Source organism: Tachysurus fulvidraco, chromosome 3 (assembly GCF_022655615.1).
Source record: "Tachysurus fulvidraco isolate hzauxx_2018 chromosome 3, HZAU_PFXX_2.0, whole genome shotgun sequence".
Taxonomy (NCBI): domain Eukaryota; kingdom Metazoa; phylum Chordata; class Actinopteri; order Siluriformes; family Bagridae; genus Tachysurus; species Tachysurus fulvidraco.
The window spans coordinates 30,294,262-30,320,593 of NC_062520.1; the positions used below are offsets into that span (position 1 = coordinate 30,294,262).

Below are 26,332 nucleotides of genomic sequence, written 5' to 3' on the forward strand. Positions count from 1 at the left end.
TGATATCTCAGATTTCTGGCTTTATATCTCAGAATTCTGACTTTATTCTTCAGAATTCTGACTTTATTCTTCAGAATTCTGACTTTATATCTCATATTTCTGACTTTATATCTCAGATTTCTGACTTTATATCTCAGATTTCTGACTTTATATCTCAAAATTTTGACTTTTACCTCAGATTTCTGACTTTATATCTCAGAATTCTGACTTGATATCTCAGATTTCTGGCTTTATATCTCAGAATTCTGACTTTATTCTTCAGAATTCTGACTTTATTCTTCAGAATTCTGACTTTATATCTCACATTTCTGACTTTATATCTCATATTTCTGACTTTATATCTCAGATTTCTGACTTTATATCTCAAAATTCTGACTTTTACCTCAGATTTCTGACTTTATATCTCAGATTTCTGACTTTTTTTTATCAGAATTCTGAGATATAAAGTCGCAATTCTGAGAAATATCTCATAAATTTATATCTCAGGATATTTTTCCTCAGAAACACGCCATATATTTCATCAATCTGACGTAATTTGTCCCAGTTACTCATTTTGATCTTGCTGGATGGTCGTATAGAACATTATAGAGTTTTATTTTCATTGTGGTTTCACAAATAGAGAGATCCCTATTTAGGAGACACATCTAAGATTAAGCTATCTATGCCACAAGCCTTCTTTATTAACCTTATTTTATTTATTAGCAAATTGTAATCATGAACAAAGTTAAAATAAAGTTTTGTGACTCTTGTTTTGGTGTAAAGTAAAAGTAAAAAAAAAGTATTTAAAAAATGATAAGCAGAAGTTAAAAACCCCAGCATGAGCAGGATAGAGGTGCAGGACCGGTGTTTAACGTCTAACTTAACACAAAATCGTTTTTTTATTAAAAGTAATTTTGTCAAAAGAACAACTTGAGTGAAAATTCTTTACTTCTTTACTTCTTTAATTCTTTATTACTCAGCATTTGTGATGATCTGACAATCAGATTTTGTTGTACAAAGGAGAAGGGTTAAAACAAACAATATCACAGATTACAAATAGTGACCTAGAAATAGTGCAAAATCTTCCATGTTTTCTAGATGTTGAACGTTTTTTGGAACTTTTTTTTTAAATTCTCAAACTTTTTATCTGTTCAAATTTTCAATAAAAATACGATCTCAAATTTTCACTGTGGTCTCAGAATTATTATTTTTTTTACTCGCTCAATAATCGCTATTTCCTGTTACTTCTATTATCTTTCTTAATTTTAAGCATCAAATGCCATATGTTTTTTTCAAATGATTTAATAAATAAAATAAAAATTTTAAAATCCACTTAATTACATTCTCATGATTGCTTGAGACATGATTCATCTCGTGATTTTGACCTTTTTTAAATAAATGCAATTAATAATAAAGTTATTTCGTTTTTAACTTTTTAATTTTTTATTTCCTGCACTGATTTATCTTGTCACATGACCCCCACACCCCCCTCATAAGAACATGATTTTTTCCATGCTTCTGTGTTTTATTTTCTAGATGTATGTTTTTTTTGTTTGTTTGTTTGTTTTAACACAAAGCATGTTTCACACGTTTTTCCACATTTGGCATGAATTTAGTTTTTTTTCCACATAATTAAAAAAAATCCACTTCATTAATTTCTCATGTGTTTTCTTGAGACCTTTCTAATCTCACTCACTCACTCATCTTCTACCGTTTACCTGAAATTCTCGGGTCACGGGGAGCCTGTGCCTATCTCAGGTATCATCGGGCATCGAGGCAGGATACACCCTGGACGGAGTGCCAACCCATCACAGGGCACACACACACACACACTCTCATTCACTCACACACTCACACACTACGGACAATTTTCCAGAGATGCCAATCAACCTACCATGCATGTCTTTGGACCGGGGGAGGAAACCGGAGTACCCGGAGGAAACCCCCGAGGCACGGGGAGAACATGCAAACTCCACACACACAAGGTGGAGGTGGGAATCGACCCCCAACCCTTGAGGTGTGAGGCGAACGTGCTAACCGCTTTTTTAATAATAAATGCAAATTATTTCGTGTCACATGATTTCTTGATACATGATTCATCTGCTGTCACATTATGTTTTGTTGCACAAGATACACATCCCTTCATCTGATTTATTTATTTGATTTTCCACCCAATCCGTTTCTTTTTTTTTTAACTTTTATTTATTTTTTCTCCTCTTTAGTCAAAAGAGAATTCTTTAAATAAACCACTGAAGCCTCTCGGCATTAGGAACCCTCTTTAATTAAAACCACACACTAAACTGATTTGCTATCTCGCTGCAGTAGGAATGGAGTCAGTCTTCTTATCGACCAAATCCAATTACTAGAGACGTGAGATGGCAGGCTTTGTCCCGTGCTCAGCTAGTGCAAGGACGTTTTCCTTTACTGCACGCTGTAGGCCAGAGCGTTTCAAACTTCCTTCATCTTCGGTGTAACATGTGGTGTGCAGAATTTAAAGGTTACTCATCTCCTGACAAGAAACATGTACATTTGTTAGTTATTAGATCCAGTGAAAATGACTACATTAATGTTAATGTAATACTGGAATAGTCTCACTTTGGTGCGGGATAGTGGGAGGATCGTGTTTCCGTAATTTTTGGAAAAAACTCTTGAGTGTGTTTCGGATTTGATGTTTTTATTTCTTGTGTTTGCAGTTTGGTGCTTCTTGTGCAGATTCTTGAACATGAACAATCACAAAACCTGTGCGATTGTTGCTATGCGGATGTTTTCTGAAGGAGTCTAGAGTGTCAGTTCGTTCATTCATTCATCTTCTACCGCTTAACCGAACTTCTCGGGTCACGGGGAGCCTGTGCCTATCTCAGGCGTCATCGGGCATCGAGGCAGGATACACCCTGGACGGAGTGCCAACCCATCACAGGGCACACACACTCTCTCATTCACTCACACACTTACACACTACAGACAATTTTATAGAGATGCCAATCAACCTACCCTGCATGTCTTTGGACCGGGGGAGGAAACCGGAGTACCCGGAGGAAACCCCCGAGGCATGGGGAGAACATTCAAACTCCTCCAGTGTCAGTGTCTGACAATTTTGACCTGTTGTTGTGTTGTGCAAGAGAGCAGCGTAACACTTAGAGGAAAATGCATTCTGCCCTCTTCCGCATATATGGACATGAAGATGCGTACGATAGGGTTAGTGTCACTGTGATTGACAGCTGAAGAGACAGAGAGAGAGAGAGAGAGAGAGAGAGAGAGAGAGAGAGAGAGAGAGAGAGAGAGAGAGAGAGAGAAAGATTATGTCCCTGCCCTGTTTGTTCTGTAAACTTCTGGCCAAAGTCGGCTATGGCGTCATCACTTTTCTGTGTCAAGCTATTCAGACATAAGTTCCACAACATTCAATGGAACTATATAGAGATAAAAAGTTCAGGTATCACCTTGTCGAAGATTTTTTAGCAGTGTGGTATAAGAGGTCGGATGTCGTGATGTAACATCGTGGATCGCTATCTTGCAACGCTGTAACTCAGCTTCCAGTATTAAATTCTGGAAATTTGATCCAAGTGTTTTGTGATCCTTTAATTTTTAGAGCAAAACATGAAATAATAAAAACAGCAAAAATTTGCAGCAGAATTATTAAACGCATCACTAATATTACAGTTTATACAGAGTTCATGTGTTTCAGGGTGGAGTGTTCCTTTAATGATCCTGGGAACATTTTGGTGGCTTAGTGGTTAGCACGTTCGCCTCACACCTCCAGGGTCAGGGGTCGATTTCCCGTATGCATGTTCTCCCCGTGCCTCGGGGGTTTCCTCCGGGTACTCCGGTTTCCTCCCTCGGTCCAAAGACATGCATGGTAGGTTGATTGGCATCTCTGGAAAATTGTCTGTAGTGTGTGAGTGTGTGAGTGAATGAGAGTGTGTGTGTGCCCTGTGATGGGTTGGCACTCCGTCCAGGGTATATCCTGCCTCGATGCCCGATGACGCCTGAGATAGGCACAGGCTCCCCGTGACCCGAGAAGTTCGGATAAACCGTAGAAAATGAGTGAGTGAGTGAGAGATTTAATTTGATTCATTTTTGTTTAGTAATGAATAATTGTGTTTCCAATTTCTAAAAAAAATAAATTAATAAAAATTCATTTTTAGACACTTCATGTTTTGTTTCTCTGATTTTTTTTTCGTGTAGCGCTGTTTTATTTTTTCACATAGTTAAATCAAATAAAATCCACGTGCGATTTCTTCAGACATTCGTTTATTTTAACATTTTATATTCTGCACACATGAATTATAAGAATGATATTTTTCCAAAGTTGATTTTTACTTAAACCAAGTAGGTATTAATATTATTTTACATGGATCATACACTGATATCATTAATACAAATGAAATTAGACGTGTTGTTCACGTATAAGCGGCGCTCAGAGGGCGTTGCATCCTGTTGCGAGGTGTATGACTCATGCAATGTGAGAGGACCGAGTTATTTTATTCATATTCACAGGGAGAAGGAAATGAATCAGTCTATTATGAGCTGACGATTAAAAGTTGTTCATATTTACCATTAATATTTTATTAGCGTAATCTTAGCGTATATATGTGTTTGTATGGAGAATGTATGCATCATCAAAAGACACTAATTGTGGAGTTCAAATTCACATTTAGAATGAAATAATTTTAAAGGAAATAAAATTCTGCTTAGTGGGTAGCACGTTCGCCTCACACTTCCAGGGTTGGGGGTTCGATTCCTGCCTCCGCCTTGTGTGTGTGTGTGGAGTTTGCATGTTCTCCCCGTGCCTCGGGGGTTTCCTCCGGGTACTCCGGTTTCCTCCACCGGTCCAAAGACATGCATGGTAGGTTGATTGGCATCTCTGGAAAATTGTCCGTAGTGTGTGAGTGTGTGAGTGAATGAGAGTGTGTGTGTGCCCTGTGATGGGTTGGCACTCCGTCCAGGGTGTATCCTGCCTCGATGCCCGATGACGCCTGAGATAGGCACAGGCTCCCCGTGACCCGAGAAGTTCGGATAAGCGGTAGATAATGAATGAATGAATGAATGAAATTCTGCGTGTTGATGCTGAGAGTGTGAAGGTGCACAAACGATTTCTAGGTGATTTCCATAATTTATGTTTAAAACACGCTTTAGAATGTGCAGGTTGCTTATACAGGCACTTATGGAGGGTCTCCAGGGAAACAAACAAAGAGGAAAATAGCTTGTTGACTCAACAGTATTTTTCACCCCCATCACACCTGGGTTAGAAAGAACTTGGATATGTTTTTTTTTTACTTGTTTTACATTACAGAGTTGTTTGTATTTCATCTGCAGTTTTCTAGGCTTTTTACCCTGTGTCAGGTAAGCTGATTGATTTTTGAGCACTCGAGGGACCTTTAAGCCGAGGACTCTGCTTTTCACATCAATCTTAATACAGTGACTCCGAGCAACACCTAAAGACAGAATAAGAGAGAGAAAAAAATCCATATCTAATCAGATACCTTTACAAATATAAAGTCTTGTAGATTTCTCATGGTGTAGCTTCCGAACTAATTAGCATCTGCTAATGTTAGCAACAGAGTTAACGTCGCAGTTAATGAAGCTAGATGCTTATAGAAGGTGCGCTGCATGTGGTAAAGTATATTAAAGCAGTTAATTGACTGTTAATGCATGAATTAATTAACAAATCTTTTTAAAGAAGCACAGGCTCAGTAACACCGACGCACGTTCGCTCCTCAAAGCAGCAGCGATTATACAGTGTGATGTGTCCGGATGTGAAGCCCAGATGTTGCTTTGCTCAGATGTAGTATTCTGTATCTGTTAAAATACAATATCAAGAATAGTGTGTCCTGCTAAGTACTGGAACACTTTAGTGCAAAAGCGAGAGAGTCCAGGGATGAAGGTGGACCTGATCCAAATTGTGTTATATAAGCCACTAACCAAGAAACACTGAAAACAATCGGGATCAGGTTTGACTCCATTCTGAGTAGGAGAAGCTGGATCAAGTCTAACTCCACCCCCAGGACTCTGTCTTAGGTAGAAGGAGCTGGATCAGATCTGACTCCACAACCCTGAGTTTTAACTTCTACTTATCTCAGGTAGGAGGAGCTTAATCTGCTCCGACGCACTGGATTTTGGCTGGATTCTGTCTCATGTTGGAGAAACCGGATTAGGTCTAACTCCACCTCCAGGATTTTGGCTCTACTCTGTCATGGGCAGGAAGAGCTGGATCATGAATGCCTCCAATGTCTGGACTTCTGACTTATGTAAGATGAACTGGATCAACCTGATTCCATCCCCTGAACTTCTGGCTTTATTCTGATTTCTGGTAGAATCAGGTAGATCAGATTTGACTCTACCTTCTGGACTGATTTCTTGACTCCAATCTCTGTAGGAGGAGCTTCATCAGGCTTGACTCCACCCTCCCTGGACATTTGACTTGACTCTGTTCTCAGGTAGAAGGAACAGGGATCAGGTCCGAAAACGTGTCGTGCACTATTTGTTCTGCAGTGATGAGAACTTTCATCTCCAGGTTATAAGGTCTGGACATTGATGGGTCTTTAAACATATGCGCACTCATGAACATAAATAAATAAAATTGGGGGGGGAAAAAATCTGCATGCATGCGTGTGTGTGTGTGTGTGTGTGTGTGTGTGTGTGTGTGTGTGTGTGTGTGTGTGTGTGCGCGCGCGCGCGTGTGTGTGTGTTTGAGTGCGTGTGTGCGTGTGCGTGCGCGCGCGTACCGACGTAGCACTGCTTCCGCAATCAAAAGCAGCGTCGTTTCTGCTCTCGGCTCGCAGACAGAAGAGATGTTTCCGTGAATATAATGAGCTGCTGAGAGACGGTCGGTGAGCGCGAGGCTGGAGGGAGGGTGAGGACGCGCGCGCGGATTACTGCGGAGAATGTTGGACAAGGGGATAACCGGTACCGGCCCGTTAACGTCCACTGTATCCACGGAGAGAGGATGGAGACAGAAGGGGGAGAAAAAGCACGCGCTTCACGTAGCCTCGTGATGGGGAATATCTGAGGATTTCTGTGTGTCATTGCGGATTGGACTGTGCCGTAGTGTCCGGGTGCATCCGTGTGTGTGTGTGTGTGTGTGTGTGTGTGTGCGCGTGCGTGCGTGCGTGTGTGTGCGTGCGTGCGTGCGTGTGTGTCATGGGCTGAAAAGAGCCAAGCAAGAGGAGAGGGATCGAAGAAAGCAAATTAGCACCTGTTAACAGAATAGGTAAGAATTGCCTGTATGTATGAACAGCAATAAATCTGACATTACCATGCAGTTCGTGCACAGACACACAGACACACACACACACACACACACACACACACACACACACACACACACACACACACACACGCATGCTCGGCTTCATGCACAGATTATATCCAAATTACAATCGCTACTGCGCAGAGAGCGAAAAGAGCCTTTTTTTTTGGCCTGAGCAGTGCAAACAGACGGATTAGTCATCCTGTCAGTCAAAATCGTGTAATAATAAACCTGAAGAAAATAATGCAGTTCAACTGGCACAGTTCATAAGCTGCAAGAATCAGAAAATCACCCACAACAACAACAACAACAAAATGAAACACCCTTATTGACTACTTATTATCCTGCTACTGATAAACGGATAAAAAACAACTGACACTTGAACTTTTAAATGACAGTCACACCTCCCTTTTGTATTCCTGTGACGCAAAGCCGTCTGCTTAAATCATTCAGGTCTACCTACAGATGATCCAGCAGCAGGACGCTTTAAGGATTTTAGCTCATTATAAGAAGTCAGATCATTCCTGTGAGAATTCTAATGAGTCTTCGGGATACATCCGTCTCCTGAGAGCTGCTATTAGATGTCTACTTAAGACTGTAATAAGAAAAAAAAATGAGGCTGTAGTTAAAAGCTGGGAGGGGAGGAAAAAAAAAGTGCTCGGAGCGGCTCTCATCGAGGAGTAGGAGTAAATCCTAAGAGTCTATCATGCATCATGGCATCTGATCAACCACGCAATATTCTGACTTTAAAGAATTACAGAATGTGTAGAGAATTACAACATGGGACTGGAGATGAGTATTCAGACATGTAAAAAAAAAAAAAAAAACTTTTTTGTCAATTAATATATTTCCTGTGTTTGTGTCCACTTTTTGTTTGACGGCTACATTCGGATACTACAAATGACTAATCATAGTATGCCTGCTGTTGCAGTTATGGCTTTAAGATGCCTACTTTCATTCATTCATTCATTCATTCATCTTCTACCGCTTATCCGAACTTCTCGGGTCACGGGGAGCCTGTGCCTATCTCAGGCGTCATCGGGCATCGAGGCAGGATACACCCTGGACGGAGTGCCAACCCATCACAGGGCACACACACACTCTCATTCACTCACACACTCACACACTTCGGACAATTTTCCAGAGATGCCAAACAACCTACCATGCATGTCTTTGGACCGGGGGAGGAAACCGGAGTACCCGGAGGAAACCCCCGAGGCACGGGGAGAACATGCAAACTCCACACACACAAGGCAAAGGTGGGGATCGAACCCCCAATCCTGAAGGTGTGAGGCGAACGTGCTAACCACTAAGCCACCGTGCCCCCCTAAGATGCCTACTTTTAAGATTTAATTAGCTTTTTGCGGCAATTTTTGGCTCATTCATCTTAGCAAAACAGGACCTTCTGATGGACTCAGAATGTCCAAATCCTCCTTCAATTCTACATGGGATGAAAGTCAGGACATGATGTGTGACGGACCCAGTAGCATTTGAAGAGAAGCAGTTATACCCCCATCATGTCCGTAGTGTGTGAGTGTGTGAGTGAATGAGAGTGTGTGTGTGCCCTGTGATGGGTTGGCACTCCGTCCAGGGTGTATCCTGCCTCGATGCTCGATGACGCCTGAGATAGGCACAGGCTCCCCGTTTGGATAAGCGGTAGAAAATAAATGAGAGAGAGAGTGAGTTTTGCAGGAGGTGTAGGTCGTCCTGAACAGAGAGTGTCTGAACTCTTACCTTCTTCATCGTTAATATGAGTGAAGTCTTGAGTGTCGAACCTGACTTATTGTACTGACCGAGATGTTTCAGGGATATTTGAGCTTTTCCAGTTGTGTGTTGTTCCCAGTTGTGTGACAATTTTAGGAAGCTCCCAAACGACAACGATGTCTTTTAATGTCTTTATTACACCAGGTGCTTTTTTACTTATCTAGAAAATTCCTCAAGCCGGATCGTTCCTCTGTCATCGATATGTAAACACGACAAAATTATAAATACGCACTTAGGGAGAATTAGACGCATCTTTTGGTTCCTTTCACCTACTTATGTGGTCACAATATCACATGTACGAGATGCGAACCTCATACGATCACGTTGAGCCTTGAACCGAAATAAGATCTGATCATAAAGCACACACACAGGAACATGTTTGAAAAAAGACAATATTTGTAGGCTAGACATGTGTTTACACACACTCACACACTCACACACACACACACACACACACACACATGCGCCACATTATCTGATTGGACAGATGGTGTGGCTTTGTACCAGGATCGAGTCCAAAAGAATGCAATATGACTTAAAAGTAGTCAATATCCAATTACTTTAGTACTATGATGATATGACTTAATGGGGGGGGGGGGGAGGTGTGCTTTGAGACCGCAATCCCCTTGAAAAAGCTGTATGAGCTGGTAGTGTTGATATGAAGCTTATGAGACAAAGCAAGTCCATATGCAGTGACAACATTCATCCTTAGTATCTGCCTAGACAGTGACACGGCGGTTAAAACGAAGCTACTGAGCCTTAGGACACAAATATGATTATGGACATGAGTGATGAAGCTAAGGACCTGGAACTGTCAGGGCCAGAACGAGTGGTAAAGTACCTCCACTTTGGGCTCGTGTTTAAAGCTGTAATACGCGTTTATAAAATGGCTCCTTTAGCACAGTATTGATTACGCAATCATACAATAAAATCTTATGATTTGGAATATTTCAATTTTTTATTACTGCCACACCCTGTGGGTATTTTATAGACTTTCAATACCACACTGCTGGGTACTGTATGCTTTCTCATTTAGCTTGGTGCACATTCATCCAGCACACACACACACACACAATATAAATATTCATAACAATGCTCATCAAAGACAGGAACGCCTGCCTCACTGCTCCTTATTATGTTTCCTAATAACCGGCAGTTAATCTCTTGTCAACACGATTTATTGCATTTTTAATTTTTTCTTCCTTTACCACCAGGAGGAGAGAGCGCTCTCTAGTGAGTAGCAAGCTAACCAAAATCAAACAGCAATCATGGCCCTGCTGAGCTGGGGCTATTATTTATCCTCTGGCGCTGGCGTTAAAAAGGGCGGGTGATCTGTTTCTGTTTGATTTACTCTTGTGCCATTACTCTGAATTGCTTCTTCTTTAAAAAAAAAAAAAACATCCTTCAAAGCCATCGTAGTAGGTCAGGCCATGAGTCGTTTACATCCCACTCTTTAGCGCTATACAGTTGCTGTTGAATAGCTTTGACTTGGTTTGAAAGCCCAGTGCTGGCCATCAGGTCAATGAAAACAGAGAGGAACGTAGGGAAGTGGTTAAAGTGTTGGACTACTAATCAGAAGGTCGTTAGTTCAAATCCTTGGGCTACCAAGCTGCCACTCCTGGGTCCCTGAGCAAGACCGTTATAACCCTCAATTGCTCAGCTGTGTAAATAAGATAAATGTAAGTCTCTAATATATAAAAATATAGCTTTAAGAATTATATTTATATTATATTTGTTACATGCGTAGAGTTAGCAGTGCTAATTTGTTGGCTCATTTTTTGACCGATGGTGGGCACGGTGGCTTAATGGTTAGCACGTTCGCCTCACACCTCCAGGGTCGGGGGTTCGATTCCCACCTCCACCTCTGCCTTGTGTGTGGAGTTTGCGTGTTCTCCCCGTGCCTCGGGGGTTTCCTCCAGGTACTCTGGTTTCCTCCCCCGGTCCAAAGACATGCATGGTAGGTTGATTGGCATCTCTGGAAAATTGTCCGTAGTGTGTGAGTGTGTGTGAATGAGAGTGTGTGTGTGTGCCCTGTGATGGGTTGGCACTCCCAACCTCAACACTGTCCTTGTTCTCCTTTATACAGCTTAAAAGCTTTCTTTCAACATTCTCACATCCACACCTGCGACTTATTTGTGTTCTGCCAGGTTGTGCAACTCACCAGAGCGTTCTCTCCTCTTAATAATGCACAGATTGATTTTGGCACTCTCACACCAAGAGGATGGGATTGATTTAGTCAGATTTTTCAGCAAAAGCACCCCGTAGGCTATTCTGCTAAGAGACCGAAGTGGCAGAATAACAGCAACTACCAGATTTTAGCTCTTAAATGCTAGAACCGACGATGCAGTGATACGCGGCTGGTCAACACAACTATGCAACACTATCTTTGGTCTTGTATAGGTGTCATTGAAGGTGTCTTAGATGGCAAGATACGTCGAGATCTTTCCCTTAACCGTGTTAGTCCATTTTATTATCATATAATGTGGATATAATCCTGTAAGGGAGTGAGTTCTTTATCCATCATGTCGTGCATAACTGCACGTAAATATGCAAAACTGTAATGCTATGAATATGAATGAACAGTTGTTCAACACCGTGTAGAGTTCTGTAGCAGGGTCACACCACAGGGATCGCTAGTCACATATGTAGCTGTGTTTGTATGAATCATCTGGTGACTTTTATATGCTTGGATATGTGCGATAACTCCAGGGATAAACTGAGGTCTATATCAGATCAGCTGTTTGCTGGAAGGGCTTTACCTTTTTAAACATCTGTCCGTGACCAATGCTTTAATATCCTTGGTCTGGGTCACAGAGTATCCAGAGCATATCCCTTTCATAGGATCTACTCAGGGCACCATGGAAACGAGTCCACGTACTTGTCCACACCTAACAAATACCCCTCTTCCACCAAAAAGAACCGGGTGCTGGTTCAGAGCTAGCGCTAGTGCTGGTTCAAAGTTGGTTCCACTGGCGAACCTTCTAAGAACCGGTTTGCCTTTCCACCGGCTAGAGAGCATCACAGCGCCGAGTGTGACGTCACTGTATACGTGTCACGTGTCCCAGCAACGTTAGCACAGCAGCGGCAAACACAAACACAACAACAATGGCGGATGTCGCTTTACTGTTAGTGCTCATGGCTTTGTGAACCTACCTCGGCATCCAAACGCGGCGAATCCACCGTGTAATCTGTATAAACGGAGGTTGTATTCGATAAAGTACATAACGTTATTTTATTGTTAACACAGAAAAAAGTTAGCCTTAGCATGTAGCTACCTACTATCATTTGTGCTGATAATGTATCATATAGCGGTAAAGTAAAAGTGTATTAAACATTAGTATACTTAAGGTACCTTTTCAAATGGTAACAGTAGCCCCGCCCCCAGGCGCTAAAAGTAGCCCCGCCCACAAGCGGTTCTTAAGTCTAGACCAGCAACGTTTTGGTGCTACTTAAGAACCACTTTTCCTGGTTCAGAGCCGGTGCTTTGGCGGTCGAAAAAGAAAGAACTGGTTCTAAATTAGGCTCCGAACCTGCACTCGAACTGCCTCAGGGGAAAAGGGGCATTAGTGACCCCGGATCATGGACACTTTCATCCATATAGCCAAGATTCTGTAGAACTTCTGAAACACTGGCATGAAAAGTGGGATTGAATCGATCTTTTTTGCTTGTGTCCCCAGAATCGGCAAATATCAATTTGTGAGTCCCCAAAACACCACGTTAAGCCTAATGGACTAACATCCATGCTCACCGTCTTGTGGATCTTTCTGTGGAGGCGAGTCGGATTCTGAACCCAAGTCGACTACTAACTGCTCTAAAAGTTTGTAAGTTGGAATTATTTAAACATACTGTAATTCAATGGTTTTCTGAAATGGTATGCGGAAAGGTTTCGCATCACCAAATCATATAATCCGGAAATGGATTTTGGTAAACATTCTGCAATTTATGTCCAAGACTTGCTGTACCTTTGCTTCAGGCAATCTTTTCTTGGACAATGTCTTCCATTACGAACACTGAAGCTAGGATTTGTACCTAGCACTAAAAAGGCATACTGTACTTTCTATTTAAAACTCTTGAGGCTTAAAGAGATTCCAATGAAAGTTCAATATATTTAGGATAATATCCATTGATCTACTTAATTAACATCGTTGATTGTTGTTGTTTTGTTGTAAGTGTTTTCCCCCAGACATTGGCACATGGATTTCAAGACCTCAAAAGAAGAGGTAAGAGATTTTCCTATTTGCTCAATCCAGGTAGAAAGGTAGAATGCTAGTTAGATACATTCATTCATTCATTCATTCATTCATTCATTCATTCATTCATTATCTACGAACTTCTCGGGTCACGGGGAGCCTGTGCCTATCTCAGGCGTCATCGAGCATCGAGGCAGGATACACCCTGGACGGAGTGCCAACCCATCACAGGGCACACACACACTCTCATTCACTCACACACTACGGACAATTTCCCAGAGATGCCATGTCTTTGGACCGGGGGAGTAAACCGGAGTACCCGGAGGAGAAAACCCCCGAGGCACGGGGAGAACATGCAAATAGAGCCCTGCGCGGGACTTTTTTTATAAACCCGCACCCGCCGAATTTCTGACCAGGACCGCCCGCGCCCGCAAGCTGCGTGTTCCACTCCCGCCCGCACCCGCGATGTTTGTGTCCACTCCCGCCCACTCCCGCGGATTTTTTCTTGAGAGCTTGTGAAAATTTTGATTGTATACAAATGATCAGACTAATTATTAGTTCAGGCGAATGTCCAGAATAACAGGATTAAACATGATTGCATTTAAATAAGGTAAATTAATACTAATGCTAATACTAATGTTCTTCTCAACATCATGTGTTAACTCCATTCTTATTATTAGGCAACACACCAAATCCCACCGGGTCCCACGGATCTCCCGCTAAATTTTCTGACCGCCCACTCCCACCCGGGGCAAAGGTGTAACCGCCCGTTCCCGCGAGATTTGCGTTGGGTCCCGCGGGAGCCCAATCCCAATGCAGCCCTCTACATGCAAACTCCACACCCAAGGCGGAGGCGTGAATCGAACCCCCAACCCTGGAGGTGTGAGGCGAACGTGCTAACCACTAAGCCACCGTGCGCCCCCTTAGTTAGATACTTTAACTAGATAAACTAGTGAGTCCATTTGAGCCAACAGTTTGTCATGAGTAAGCTAGTAACAACCACCTGTACTACTGAGAGGAGGTACAGTAGAACTCAGGAAGACAGCAATTAGAAACATTTCCACGTTTTTGCTTTTTTGGCTTTGAATTAGTCATAAAAAGTGACAGACGTTGTGATCATGTGTGTTTGCTTTGCTTGCCAGACAAAGACGGGGATTTATCTGCTGCAAGATGGTAACGAAGAGCCCTTCAACATCCGACTGCACTTGTCCAAAGACATTCTAACGATCCAAGAGCAAGACGTTATTTGTGTATCCGGGGAACCGTTCTACTCTAGTGTACGTTGTGTAATGTCAAGTCATTCTCATGAAGTTTTTTTGCTAATTGTATTTTTTTTGATTGCGTGGATCTAATTACCGTTTACGATTTCTTGTAGGAAAGGACCGTAACGATACGACGCCAGGCGATCGGAGGATTTGGTTTAAGTATAAAGGTAATTTGAGTTCGCATCCCGTTGTCAGGCTACTGCTACTGTATGAATCGGCAAGGAATAAATACGAGGCTCTTTTTCCAGGGTGGTGCAGAGCACAAGATCCCTATTGTGATTTCCAAAATATCAAAAGAGCAGAAGGGTAAGTTAATTCATTTGCCTCTAGTTCGACTGTTGGATTGTTTGACTCTTTAACTGATGTTTGTCCTTCGTCTGTTTCCGTAGCTGAGCTCTCTGGTCTTCTGTTCATAGGAGACGGGATTCTCCAGGTGAGGATTAATCTCATGCGGTTATGATTATATGTTATGGTGACGATCTGTCACAGAACAATAACCATAACAAATGAAACCCTGTGTGGTTGCTTAACTTTTAAACACTTCTTCGGTATATTTACTGAAGGACACTTGGACTTAAGGATTGTGGTCGGCGTGTAAGGTTATAAAAAACTAGCAACGATAATCTCAAAATATTGTTCCCGGAGCCGCAAGTGGCTCTTTCGTATTTATTTTATTTTAGTTAGTTTTAAAAAAAAAAAAAAAAATGAAATCCTAAGATTATGATGCTCTTGTAACATTAAAATAAACCGTGTTTAATTTGGAGGGGGACACGGTGGCTTAGTGGTTAGCACGTTCGCCTCACACCTCCAGGGTTGGGGGTTCGATTGCCGCCTCCGCCTTGTGTGTGTGGAGTTTGCATGTTCTCCCCGTGCCTCGGGGGTTTCCTCCGGGTACTCCGGTTTCCTCCTCCGGTCCAAAGACATGCATGGTAGGTTGATTGGCATCTCTGGAAAATTGTCCGTAGTGTGTGAGTGTGTGAGTGAATGAGAGTGTGTGTGTGCCCTGTGATGGGTTGGCACTCCATCCAGGGTGTATCCTGCCTCGATGCCCGATAACGCCTGAGATAAGCGGTAGAAAATGAATGAATGAATGTTGTAGTGTACTTCTTAGGTTAGCTGCCACAATGCCACAGTTACAATGCAAAGTTTTTACACAGAAAGGCTTCATCTGCCATATAGGAATGGAGGTACTGTAGATTTTGGAATACTGGATGTCTCAATTCTTTCGGATTGCCTAACTGATGGTATATCGTCTCTAGATAAACGGAATAAATGTCAGAAGTTATCGCCATGAAGAAGTTGTAAGTGTACCTTTAAAAGCTAGCAAATCTTGCATTCGAAGCTTGGTACAGTAGCTGTTGTTGAACGTGAACATAACCAGCATTCTCTTATCCAGGTTCAGGTTCTACGGAATGCTGGAGAGGAAGTAACACTAACCGTGTCTTTCCTGAAAAGGACGCCCGCCTTTTTAAAGCTACTGCTCTGCGAAGACTGCACATGTACGAGTTCCTGCATCTTTTCGCTGTCAAAATCAGCCATGACGTCTACTTACAGTACAACAAAGTTAACTTGTTTGGGATATCGGATTTGTGTGAAGCATGAAATTTGCTGACATGATCTGTATCCCACCTGCCCTTAGGTGTACCAAGTGACCAGAGCAGCGGGACATCGTCTCCACTGTGCGACAGTGGCCTACATCTGAACTATCACCCGAACAATACGGTGCATAATATATCTGGAACACAAAAGCATTTGGAGAGCAAAATACTGTCTGGGTGGGAGGGACTGCACTTCTCTTTCTCTCACAGTGAAAGTTGCGGGCATTTGTAGGCATCCATACAATCATGTATGCAGAAGGAGGCAGATAGCATTTTCCTCCGAGTTTTTTTTAGCTGCCATATGACACAGCACAAGCAGCAGTTTGACATCTTGGATGAAGGATGTGCTGGCCTTCACCTTCCCCAACCACCTCTAAAGGCTCTTATACACCGGGGCGATTATCGAGCCCGCTTTTTCTGCGATGTTTTTGTAGTGCGCTTTGTTTTCAGAAACCGATAAGACCAGCAGCTCTACATTCATCTTGCCTCGATGCATCTTTGTCGTGGTATCAATGTGTGCTCTACAAGACCGTTTGGTGCTTGAGTGCCACCAAGTCGTGTTTTTATGTAAATTTAGCAGCTCCAGGCACGTGAACAAAAGCCGGCCAGTTTTTAACGTGGCGCGTCAATCCAAAAAAAGGTTCCCAAGGCGGTTTTTTTTCTTCAAAATGACACTTTAATGCATGCCGTTTTTTGTTACATCGGCGTTAAACATCTGCGATAATCGTGCACGCTATTCGTCGCGGTGTGTACGAGCCTTAACATTATACTAACCACCTGTGCTAGGGACGTGTTTGAGTAGCACAGTGGACATGTATAATATAGCCATAAGTTATATAACATTTGATATAACATGACAAACCAAAGGGGGGCACGGTGGTTTAGTGGTTAGCACGTTCGCCTCACACCTCCAGGGTTGGGGGTTCGATTCCCGCCTCCGCCTTGTGTGTGTGGAGTTTGCATGTTCTCCCCTTGCCTCGGGGGTTTCCTCCGGGTACTCCGGTTTCCTCCCCCGGTCCAAAGACATGCATGGTAGGTTGATTGGCATCTCTGGAAAATTGTCCGTTGTGTGTGTGTGTGTGAGTGAATGAGAGTGTGTGTGTGTGCGCCCTGTGATGGATTGGCACTCCGTCCAGGGTGTATTCTGCCTCCATGCCCGATGACACCTGAGATAGGCACAGGCTCCCCGTGACCCGAGAAGTTCGGATAAGCGGTAGAAAATGAATGAATGACTTGAAACACAATTTTTCCACATCACATCCATTCAGTTAAACCTGTTACCTCTATCATTTTTAAGTTAAAAAAAACAACAACCTTTTCTCCTATATCCTCTCAGGACACGTTGTCTTGCTCATCTTGGCCTATGTCCCCAGCACTACGCTGGGAGAAGCGATGGGTGGATCTACGTCTCATCCCGCTCCTCCACGCTCGTCTCTCACAGTACATCCCCGGCTCTGACATCTGCAGGTGAGCCGGGCGGAAGAGCGCTTTCATGACTTTAATCTTCTTCCCTAATGGAGTATGTTGCCCCTCTGACTCGGAATGTACTTATATGCTTCATTTCTCGAGAAATAACTCTCTCAGGATAATTAAAAGTGTTTGGATTAGAACTGTATTCCACCGGACACCACGGGATCGTTTTGGTTAATGCTTCCGTCTATGTTTTTGTATCTCCTAAAGGCAAAATGCATTCCAGGTCGTTGCAGTAGATGGGGTTTGCAGCGGGATAATCCAATGTCCTAATGGAGAAGAATGCACTGACTGGCTTCAAGCAATAGCATCCAATATATCTGCTCTCACGAAGCACAATGTAAGTATTTCAGCTTCTTTTCTTTATGAAATATCGATCAGCTTTAAAGTTCCTCCTTCAGGATCGAAAGTTATCCAGTATCGTTCACTTCCAAATGAAATTTTTGGCCATTAATACTGTACATATGTGTGTATTTTCCTTCTTATTGCTTGCTGTTTTGTTGTTAAAGCCACTCTGTATTGTACAATTTAAGCAAAACCCTGCTTGCAGATAATCTTACATCATAACCTAAGCCGCAACGCCAAGTCCATTACGGCTTTTTTCAAAGACTCGATGCCGAGCTCAGCTTCTTGGCATGTTTCCAGCACAGATTTTATGATATTGTTGGCTTGATGTTATGTTTCCTAAAACGATTAGTTTCTCACACTCTACTTTACGAATAAGCCGTGAATTTATTGAAGCTGTGTAACACCGTGTAATTTGTCCAACACTCCGGAACTGTTGAAATGTATCGAATGATTTGATCAGTGACATCAACGAGTGTAGTTCATTCGAGACATCATTCTCATCCTGGAACTCGAGGCTAAAACTCCACAAGTAGAGATCTTATTAGAGTGAACCCCAAGTCTAGGGGGTAGCACAAATAACTACTCTTTACAACCGTGCTGAGCACAAAAGCATCTTTTGACACCACATCGGGTTCCACATCTGTCTTTCGGCATGAGGACAATCCAGATGGGATGCCAGACCACACTTATGCCCCTTTTCCCACCGAGGCAGTTCGAGTGCAGGTTCGGAGCCTAATTTAGTCGCTGGTCTAGACTTAAGAACCGCTTGTGTCAGGAGCTGGGGGCGGGGCTACTGTTAGCGCATTTGATAATCTACTAATGTTTAATAGACTTTACCGCGATATGATACATTATCAGCACACATGATAGTAGGTAGCTACATGCTAAGGCTAACTTTTTTCTGTGTTAATGATAAAAAAATGTTACGTACTCTCTCGATTATACAGAATACACGGAGCCGCACGTACACTTCGGATTCGCCGCGTTTGGATGCCGACGTAGGTTCGCGAAGCCATGAGCATTATCAGTAAAGCAACACCCGCCATTGTGGATGTTGTGGTTGTGTTTGTCGCTGCTGCGCTAACGTTGCTGTGTAACGTGACACGTATACAGTGACGTCACACTCGGCTCTGTGATGGAAAGGCAGACCGGTTCTTAGAAGGTTCGCCAGTGGAACCGACTTTGAACCAACACCCGGTTCTTTTTGGTGGAAAAGGGGTACTAGAGGTGATTTATAGAGGAGAGAATCCACCTAAGGACATGTTTTGCATTTTTTGTGTGGTGGAATGAAACCCACACAACTGGAGGAAACCCACATAGACCCAGGAAGAGAACAGGGAAAACTCTGGACAGACATTAACCCGAGTTCAAGGTGAAACTCGGGACCCTGGAGCTGTGGGATGTCGACGTTATCCACTGTAACACCATGCTCCATTCTCTGCAATCTAGATCACTACACCCTTTAATATTCTAATAATAGACGAAGACCCTGGGATAACACTTAAGGATATGTCTTATTTCCATCATATTTTATCCCCAAGGTAACTGACAGTCAATGCATATGTGGTTGCTGTAGAGATAATGAGCAGCTGGTGATGTAAAGCCCGAGACTGATAAATAAAGCCTTAAAGCACGTGACATGAAACTATAGATATCTGTTTGCAAGAAAAGGCTCTTATCGAGGTTTGGGATAATTGAGGTGAGATACTGCTCAGGTCATTTTCTGAAAGCTGATGTGCGTTTCCTTCTCGGTTTCAGGCGGCAGATCGTGTCTAATAACGAACAAAGCTCTGTGCCGCTCTGATTTAATCGATCCGGGGAGTTATTCGGGATACAGGATCGAATGCTTGAGGTTTCCGATAAACCGTCGGTCAGCCAGACGTAACCTTATGATAGGCCTGTTAGATGTGGTAGAGTTGTTTTGTAATGTAGTTGTAGTCTTTTCTAGAGGAGAAGCAGAAGCACGTCTTAATTAAAGATCTCAATACTGCAGTGGATTCTGTGTTACATACACGTCTCATATCTAAACGTTGGAGTATTTGCGCCAAGTAAGGAATATTTCAATACGAAGCTCCTATTAGCATCCCAAAGCTTTTCAACTACAGCAGATTTAACATTTTTTGGAGAATGTTCACTTCCTGTTTTTACTCCTTACATTACATCTAGCAGACGCCCTTATCCAGAGCGACTTACATTTTATCTCATTTTCTTTTTTTATACAACTGAGCAGTTGAGAGTTAAGGGCCTTGCTCAGGGGCCCAGCTTTGGCAGCTTGGTGGACGTAGGAATCGAACTCACAACCTTCCGTTTGGTAGCCCAACACCTTAACCACTAGGCTACCACATCCCCCTCTTGCTACTGTATATACAGTACAGGGCTGTCAAGTGTCACGCATTGAGAGTGACAGTCCCTCATGTTGGTCTTTTCTCACGCTCTCTCGCCACACATCGTATTTCTCACGCAGAAAAACTTTTTGACTATTTATCATATATTTAATAAGCCGCAGCGCCCAAAACGTATCAGTCCGCACCGCTGTCTCTATGGAACCGGGCAGGAATCAAGCGCGTCTCCCCTGGAGCTCTTAGTCGAGCCTGACACTTATCAGCCAATCAAAAAAAGAGGCTACACATTAGCCAATCAGAAAATAGCACTATTGTGTCTGGGTAAGATTTAACACAACAACCAATGGAAAAAAAAACATATTCATTACAGAGGGTATTTTCGATGGACGGTTTGAACAAAAGCTCAACACGAAACAGCTTGTCTCTGGACGGGACATTGTCCTCGATCATGACCCTAAAAATGTCTGGGCTTGTGCTGAACTGTTTTATATGGGAGCAACATTACACATGATAAAGGGGTCCAAAAAGGCAACAAACACTTACAATAAACACCACCAGTCATAATCTCTCTCTCTCACACACACACACACACACACACACACACACACACACACACACACACACACAAATAAATAAATGGAAATTAAACAGATACTTTGTATTTGGTTAAATTGCGAAATTGCGGTCAGTGATCCTTACCAAACACAACAACTCCCCCACAAATTTTTTTTTGTTTGTTGTGTGTGTGTGTGTGTGTGTGTGTGTGTGTGTGTGTGTGTGTGTGTGTGTGTGTGTGTGTGTGTGTGTTGGAGATGTCACGCTTGCCTGTCTTCAGAACTTGAGAGCCCTGTATATACTATTGTATAAACAATGAGAACGGGAGAAATGAAGGCAAGACTAGATGAATTTTGTCCTGTACAGTTTACATCATATTGAAAGCTTTTTTGTTCTTTGTTGCAGGTGAAGAAGATTAACAGAAACTTTCCTGTAAATCAGCAGGTAATCCTTTTTTTTTATACCTCACTACTTCTGTTGAACAAAGGTGGTGTTACGTCGGAAAAAAATCTAACTACTATCACTATTATTACACTCACACGTCATCCCAGCTTGCTTTTTCCCCTCTGAGTGAGTAGTTGCGAGCTAGCGTGCTAATTTATTGTCGCAAATGTAGGAAATAAAATATTCCTCCAGTATGTAACATAAATATACAAAACATACACTTTGAGCAGCATCGCGTTACAACTCTCATGGTACTTCAGACGTGCTAATCGTTTAAGCTAGTTTACCACAACCTTGCTGGCTTGTGCGAATCTCAAGGATGTTAGCCAGCAATAAATAAATAAAGGTAATGTTCTGTTACCTTGGTAACAGTTTTAGCAGTTGAACTTGATGTAGAAAATAAGAGTTAGCTGTACAGTATTTTGCATTAGCTTGGCGGTGTTTATCATTTCAGTAGACTTCACTGGCGTATAATAATATACGCATCTGTTTGTGTCTGTGTGTTTATCTTCCAGATTATCTACATGGGATGGGTAGAAGAGAAGGAGCAGGACTCTGTTCAGGACCGCATGTACACGCCAAAGTTCCTGGCGTTAAGGGGTTCATCTCTTTTCAAATTCTCAGCACCTCCAGTGAGCATTTACTGTTATTTACCACTTACATAATCGCTAACTTCCCGCCTCCGCCTTGTGTGTGTGGAGTTTGCATGTTCTCCCCGTGCCTCGGGGGTTTCCTCCGGGTACTCCGGTTTCCTCCCCTGGTCCAAAGACATGCATGGTAGGTTGATTGGCATCTCTGGAAAATTGTCCGTAGTGTGTGAGTGTGTGAGTGAATGAGAGTGTGTGTGTGCCCTGTGATGGGTTGGCACTCCGTCCAGGGTGTATCCTGCCTCGATGCCCGATGACGCCTGAGATAGGCACAGGCTCCCCGTGACCCGAGGTAGTTCGGATAAGCGGTAGAAAATGAACACCCAGCAATTGTGGGGCTTTTTGTTCACCGTATAAAACTTGGGAAATCCATTAAACTCTGTTTAATCAACTCTAATCTGTCAGCGATTACTTTTACAGTCCACAATACAGGATTTAACAAGATTATCTGTACAGTAGCTTTGATATTTTTTGATTAAAGTGTGGCTTCGGACGCTCATTTAATGGTCATTTAACGCTCACTGAGGGTTGCGACCTCATTTTTCTCCTTATTCTGAGCGAGTCTCATTAACATTGTCTTTAACAGGTATACGTTAGATTCCATTCCATCGTGTTTCGAGGCGATTTACACAGTGACACACATGACAGTGAGGATGACTAGCATATTAAACGTGTGGCTTACTTTGAGTACGTAACTCAAGTCGAGGTCACGCAAAATTCTGCTAATTCATAGAGAAAGTTAATGTAAAGAACTTGAATGTTTTGAATGTTTATGAGAGGTTTTTTTTTTTTAATGTTCTAGGTAACGACCTGGGACTGGACCAGAGCTGAACAAAGCTTTACTGTCTATGAGATCATGTCCAAGATCCTTAAGGTAAGTTGTATAGTATTATATTATAAGGTTCTATGGAAGGTACAGTAGGCCTAAATAACAGATTGGACCTTGTAATTTAACCCTGAGTTAAAGCTGAGCTTGAGCCTTGGAGTCATATGTCTTATTTTCAGACCAACGTGCTGGACTACAAGGTCACATTGGAGCCCAGAGCCATATTTCTTTCCTGTATTTCAGGACAGCGAGCTGCTTGACAAGCGACGGCAGTGTTTCAGTGTGCAGATGGACACGGGTGAGGACACTGTGTTCAGTGTGGAGCTGGAGAGCGATCTCGTGCTCTGGGAGAAGGCCATCCAGATGGCCACCTTTCTTGAGGTGGAAAGAATACAGGTAAACACCAGCACTAGTGCAACCAGCACGTATTGTACGACTCGACTAAGAATAATCCAGAAAGGGAGAAAAAACAGCTTTTTTAGCTTTTAACTTTTTAACTCGGAGGCCAAAAATAACCAGAATTTGATTCTGTCTGTTCGCGTTGAGCGCTAAACGTCTTTGTCATGTTGCCCTCGACATGATGCTCATATGAAAGTAGATTCTCGGTGCTTTAATAGTGTTTCATAAGTATTTCTGTTTTTCTCTAGAATGCTAGGGGCAATACTAGGGGCAATATAGTCATAGCGCAAAAAAAATAAAATAAATAAAGATTAGTTTTTCCCCCTACAGAAATGTTTTATTTTATGTCTTTAAAGTAAATAGTGATATCAAACCCATGTCTGCTCTTTGAGATAGCGCAAGTATTTAAGGAAACAAGGACAAACCGTGTTTTTCAGAGCAAAACGTACGCCTGCATCTCAGAGAGCCACCTGATGGGGCTCACCATAGACTTCGCCATGGGCTTCGTCTGCTTTGATGCAGCATCAAAGGTGAGTCGATGCAGACGGCCATTTTTTGTATTTATTTTTTAATTTTTTTGCCAATGGTTTAAATGATGACACGTGGAAACAGGTAGTACATTTTTATCATAGGGATTTCACGGGACTGGCTGTAACACCATCGATAACAGTGATAATCCACATTAAACATAGCTGTAAAGGTATAAAAAAAATATATATACAATGTTTTTAGTCGATTAAAAATGTCAGCATCGGCAGATTTATGTGGTACAAGACAGCGATGCGGAACGATAACATGTAAACAAGGTTAAAGTTAACACGTATCGCCCCCTGTAGGTGGTGTTGTGGCGCTACAAGTTCTCCCAGCTGAAAGGGTCCTCCGATGACGGCAAGAGCAAAATCAAGTTTCTCTTCCAGAACACAGACACGAAGCTCATCGAGGCCAAGGTAACCGATATCGCTTCAATTAGACAGATTACCTACAGTACCTCAGAACCTAAGAACTCTCCATAGAGCAGTTCCGGCTCAACACGAGGTGATTACAATTGATCTTGTGCGCTTCGTTTTTTGATTATAACAATTAGTGTTGTGAAATATTTATTGCAGGAGTCTTTAAAACTGTTAATGAATGTAAAGAAATTGTATATATTATATGATGAAATAAGGTGGCACGGTGGCTTAGTGGTTAGCACGTTCGCCTCACACCTCTAGGGTTGGGGGTTTGATACCCGCCTCTGCCTTGTGTGTGTGTGTGTGTGTGTGTGTGTGTGTGTGTGTGGAGTTTGCATGTTCTCCCCGTGCCTCGGGGGTTTCCTCTGGGTACTCCGGTTTCCTCCCCCAGTCCAAAGACATGCATGGTAGGTTGATTGGCATCTCTATCAGGGTGTATCCTGCCTCGATGCCCGATGACGCTTGAGATGTTCGGATAAGTGGTAGAAAATGAATACGTTGAAATATATTTCGTTTTAATATCTATTTTTTTTTCTCAGGAGCTGGAATTCTCCAACCTTTTTGCTGTCCTGCACTGCATCCATGCGTTTTTTGCTGCCAAAGTGGCGTGTCTGGATCCGATGTTTGTGGGCAGTCCGAGTTCCTCGGCAGCTACCGCGATGCCCACGCTGACCTCAGTCACCTCCCTGGGTCAGGCTGGGAGGTTGAAGTACTTGAGTTGAATGACTCTTACCGTCTTCAGTTGCGGATTTAAAAACACTAGACGGTCTGCGGCGGCGTTGACCCGCCTTCTTCTCGGACTATGTAAAACAGCCTGCTTACATTGGGCCAAAGACTGAAATAACCGAAGTGTGATGTGATATATTTTGAATAACGGAGTGGCAGTGTGTATGTACGTGTGTGTTCGGCTGGTGTTTCCTAACAGCGTGTGCTTTTAAAACATTCTTTTAACCCATACGGAGAGATTTTTGAATTCTAAGCGTCATCAAGATTACTCTGTGACAGAGCCGTGCATAAATATTCGACCCTTTTGAGCCTTTGCACATTTTGTAGCAGCACCTGTAATTGACCTACTGCTCAATTAAACAAAGAAACCAAACCTTTTGTTAGTCGGATACATTTGATACAGCTGGGAAAGGGTACATCTTTATGTTTTGTGCAAACTGATATTTTTGTCCCCCCTTAAAAAATAAATAAATAAATGAATGACTTTGATTAAAAGAAAAGCCTCCCCCCAATATGATGCTACTGTACCACCACCATGCTTCACTGTAGGGGATGGTGTTCTCAGGGTGATGAGAATTGTTCTGTTTCTGACAATTTATACTAAAATCACGTGGCACTTTATTAGCACAAAGTGCCAGCTCCGTTATTTGAATAGTTATGAGACGGCTGATGACAATTTAAGGGGTGAATGATTACGGAGCGGCGCACGGTGGCTTAGTGGTTAGCACGTTCGCCTCACACCTCCAAAGTCGGGGTTCGATTCCCACCTCCGCCTTGTGTGTGTGGAGTTTGCATGTTCTCCCCGTGCCTCGGGGGTTTCCTCCGGGTACTCCGGTTTCCTCCCCCGGTCCAAAGACATGCATGGTAGGTTGATTGGCATCTCTGGAAAATTGTCTGTAGTGTGTGAGTGTGTGAGTGAATGAGAGTGTGTGTGTGCCCTGTGATGGGTTGGCACTCCGTCCAGGGTGTATCCTGCCTCGATGCCCGATGACGCCTGAGATAGGCACAGGCTCCCCGTGCTAAGCAGTAGAAAATGAATGGTGTCGGATTACGGAGTCGCACCTATTCATTTTCCCTCCAATCCAATATCATTAATATTTTGAGACAGTTCAATAGAGAGGGTACAAGAGCTTTGTTTTGTGCAGTTACAACGCTTAGTTTGGACACAATCTATAATGCAGAAAGGATTCATTTAAAAGGACTCTGAATAAAAAGACTCCTCTGCATCAGACCGAGCGGAGTACCGTAACCCGATATATAAAGACTCTTAACGAATTTTATACTAATGCTATGTACATACCAGTACTTGTTAAGACCTAAAGGACAGCTTCAGAACAAGCTGGTTTCCCCCAGTGATGGAGAGGCTCCGAAAAAAAAAACTCCAAATACAGTCAACACCTTACCATTGCAGTGCACTTTAGTCCAGCGATTTCCCCGAGTGAAACTTTCTTTTTTACTCTTCTGGAGTGTGGGTTAGATGAAAATGGTGGAATACGGAAGAACGGATCCATTTTATTGAATTTTTTTTTAAGTGCTGTAGCACTTTGAGACCGATTACTTGTCGAGGTGGCGTAAAAGCCTAA

At 42.7% G+C, this 26,332-nt stretch overlaps 1 protein-coding gene across 2 annotated transcripts; it reads left to right on the forward strand.

Annotated features, from left to right (window-relative positions):
* The first annotated feature begins 6,642 nt into the window (after positions 1 to 6,642).
* On the forward strand, positions 6,643 to 24,978 carry sntg1 (syntrophin, gamma 1). Of its 2 annotated transcripts, none has more exons than XM_047810693.1 (19): positions 6,643 to 7,186; positions 12,667 to 12,806; positions 13,160 to 13,209; positions 14,322 to 14,456; positions 14,555 to 14,611; positions 14,693 to 14,750; positions 14,834 to 14,877; positions 15,704 to 15,745; positions 15,841 to 15,943; positions 16,084 to 16,166; positions 17,379 to 17,509; positions 17,723 to 17,852; positions 21,163 to 21,201; positions 21,717 to 21,833; positions 22,651 to 22,722; positions 22,918 to 23,070; positions 23,511 to 23,603; positions 23,910 to 24,020; positions 24,563 to 24,978. In XM_047810693.1, coding segments are annotated over exons 2-19 (1,602 nt in total). In that variant the 5' UTR covers positions 6,643 to 7,186; positions 12,667 to 12,805; the 3' UTR covers positions 24,746 to 24,978. The 2 variants fall into 2 exon arrangements, with proteins under 2 accessions (XP_047666649.1, XP_027011935.2); XM_027156134.2 differs by having other exon boundaries at positions 6,645 to 7,186; positions 12,667 to 12,810.
* Positions 24,979 to 26,332: the final 1,354 nt, after the last annotated feature.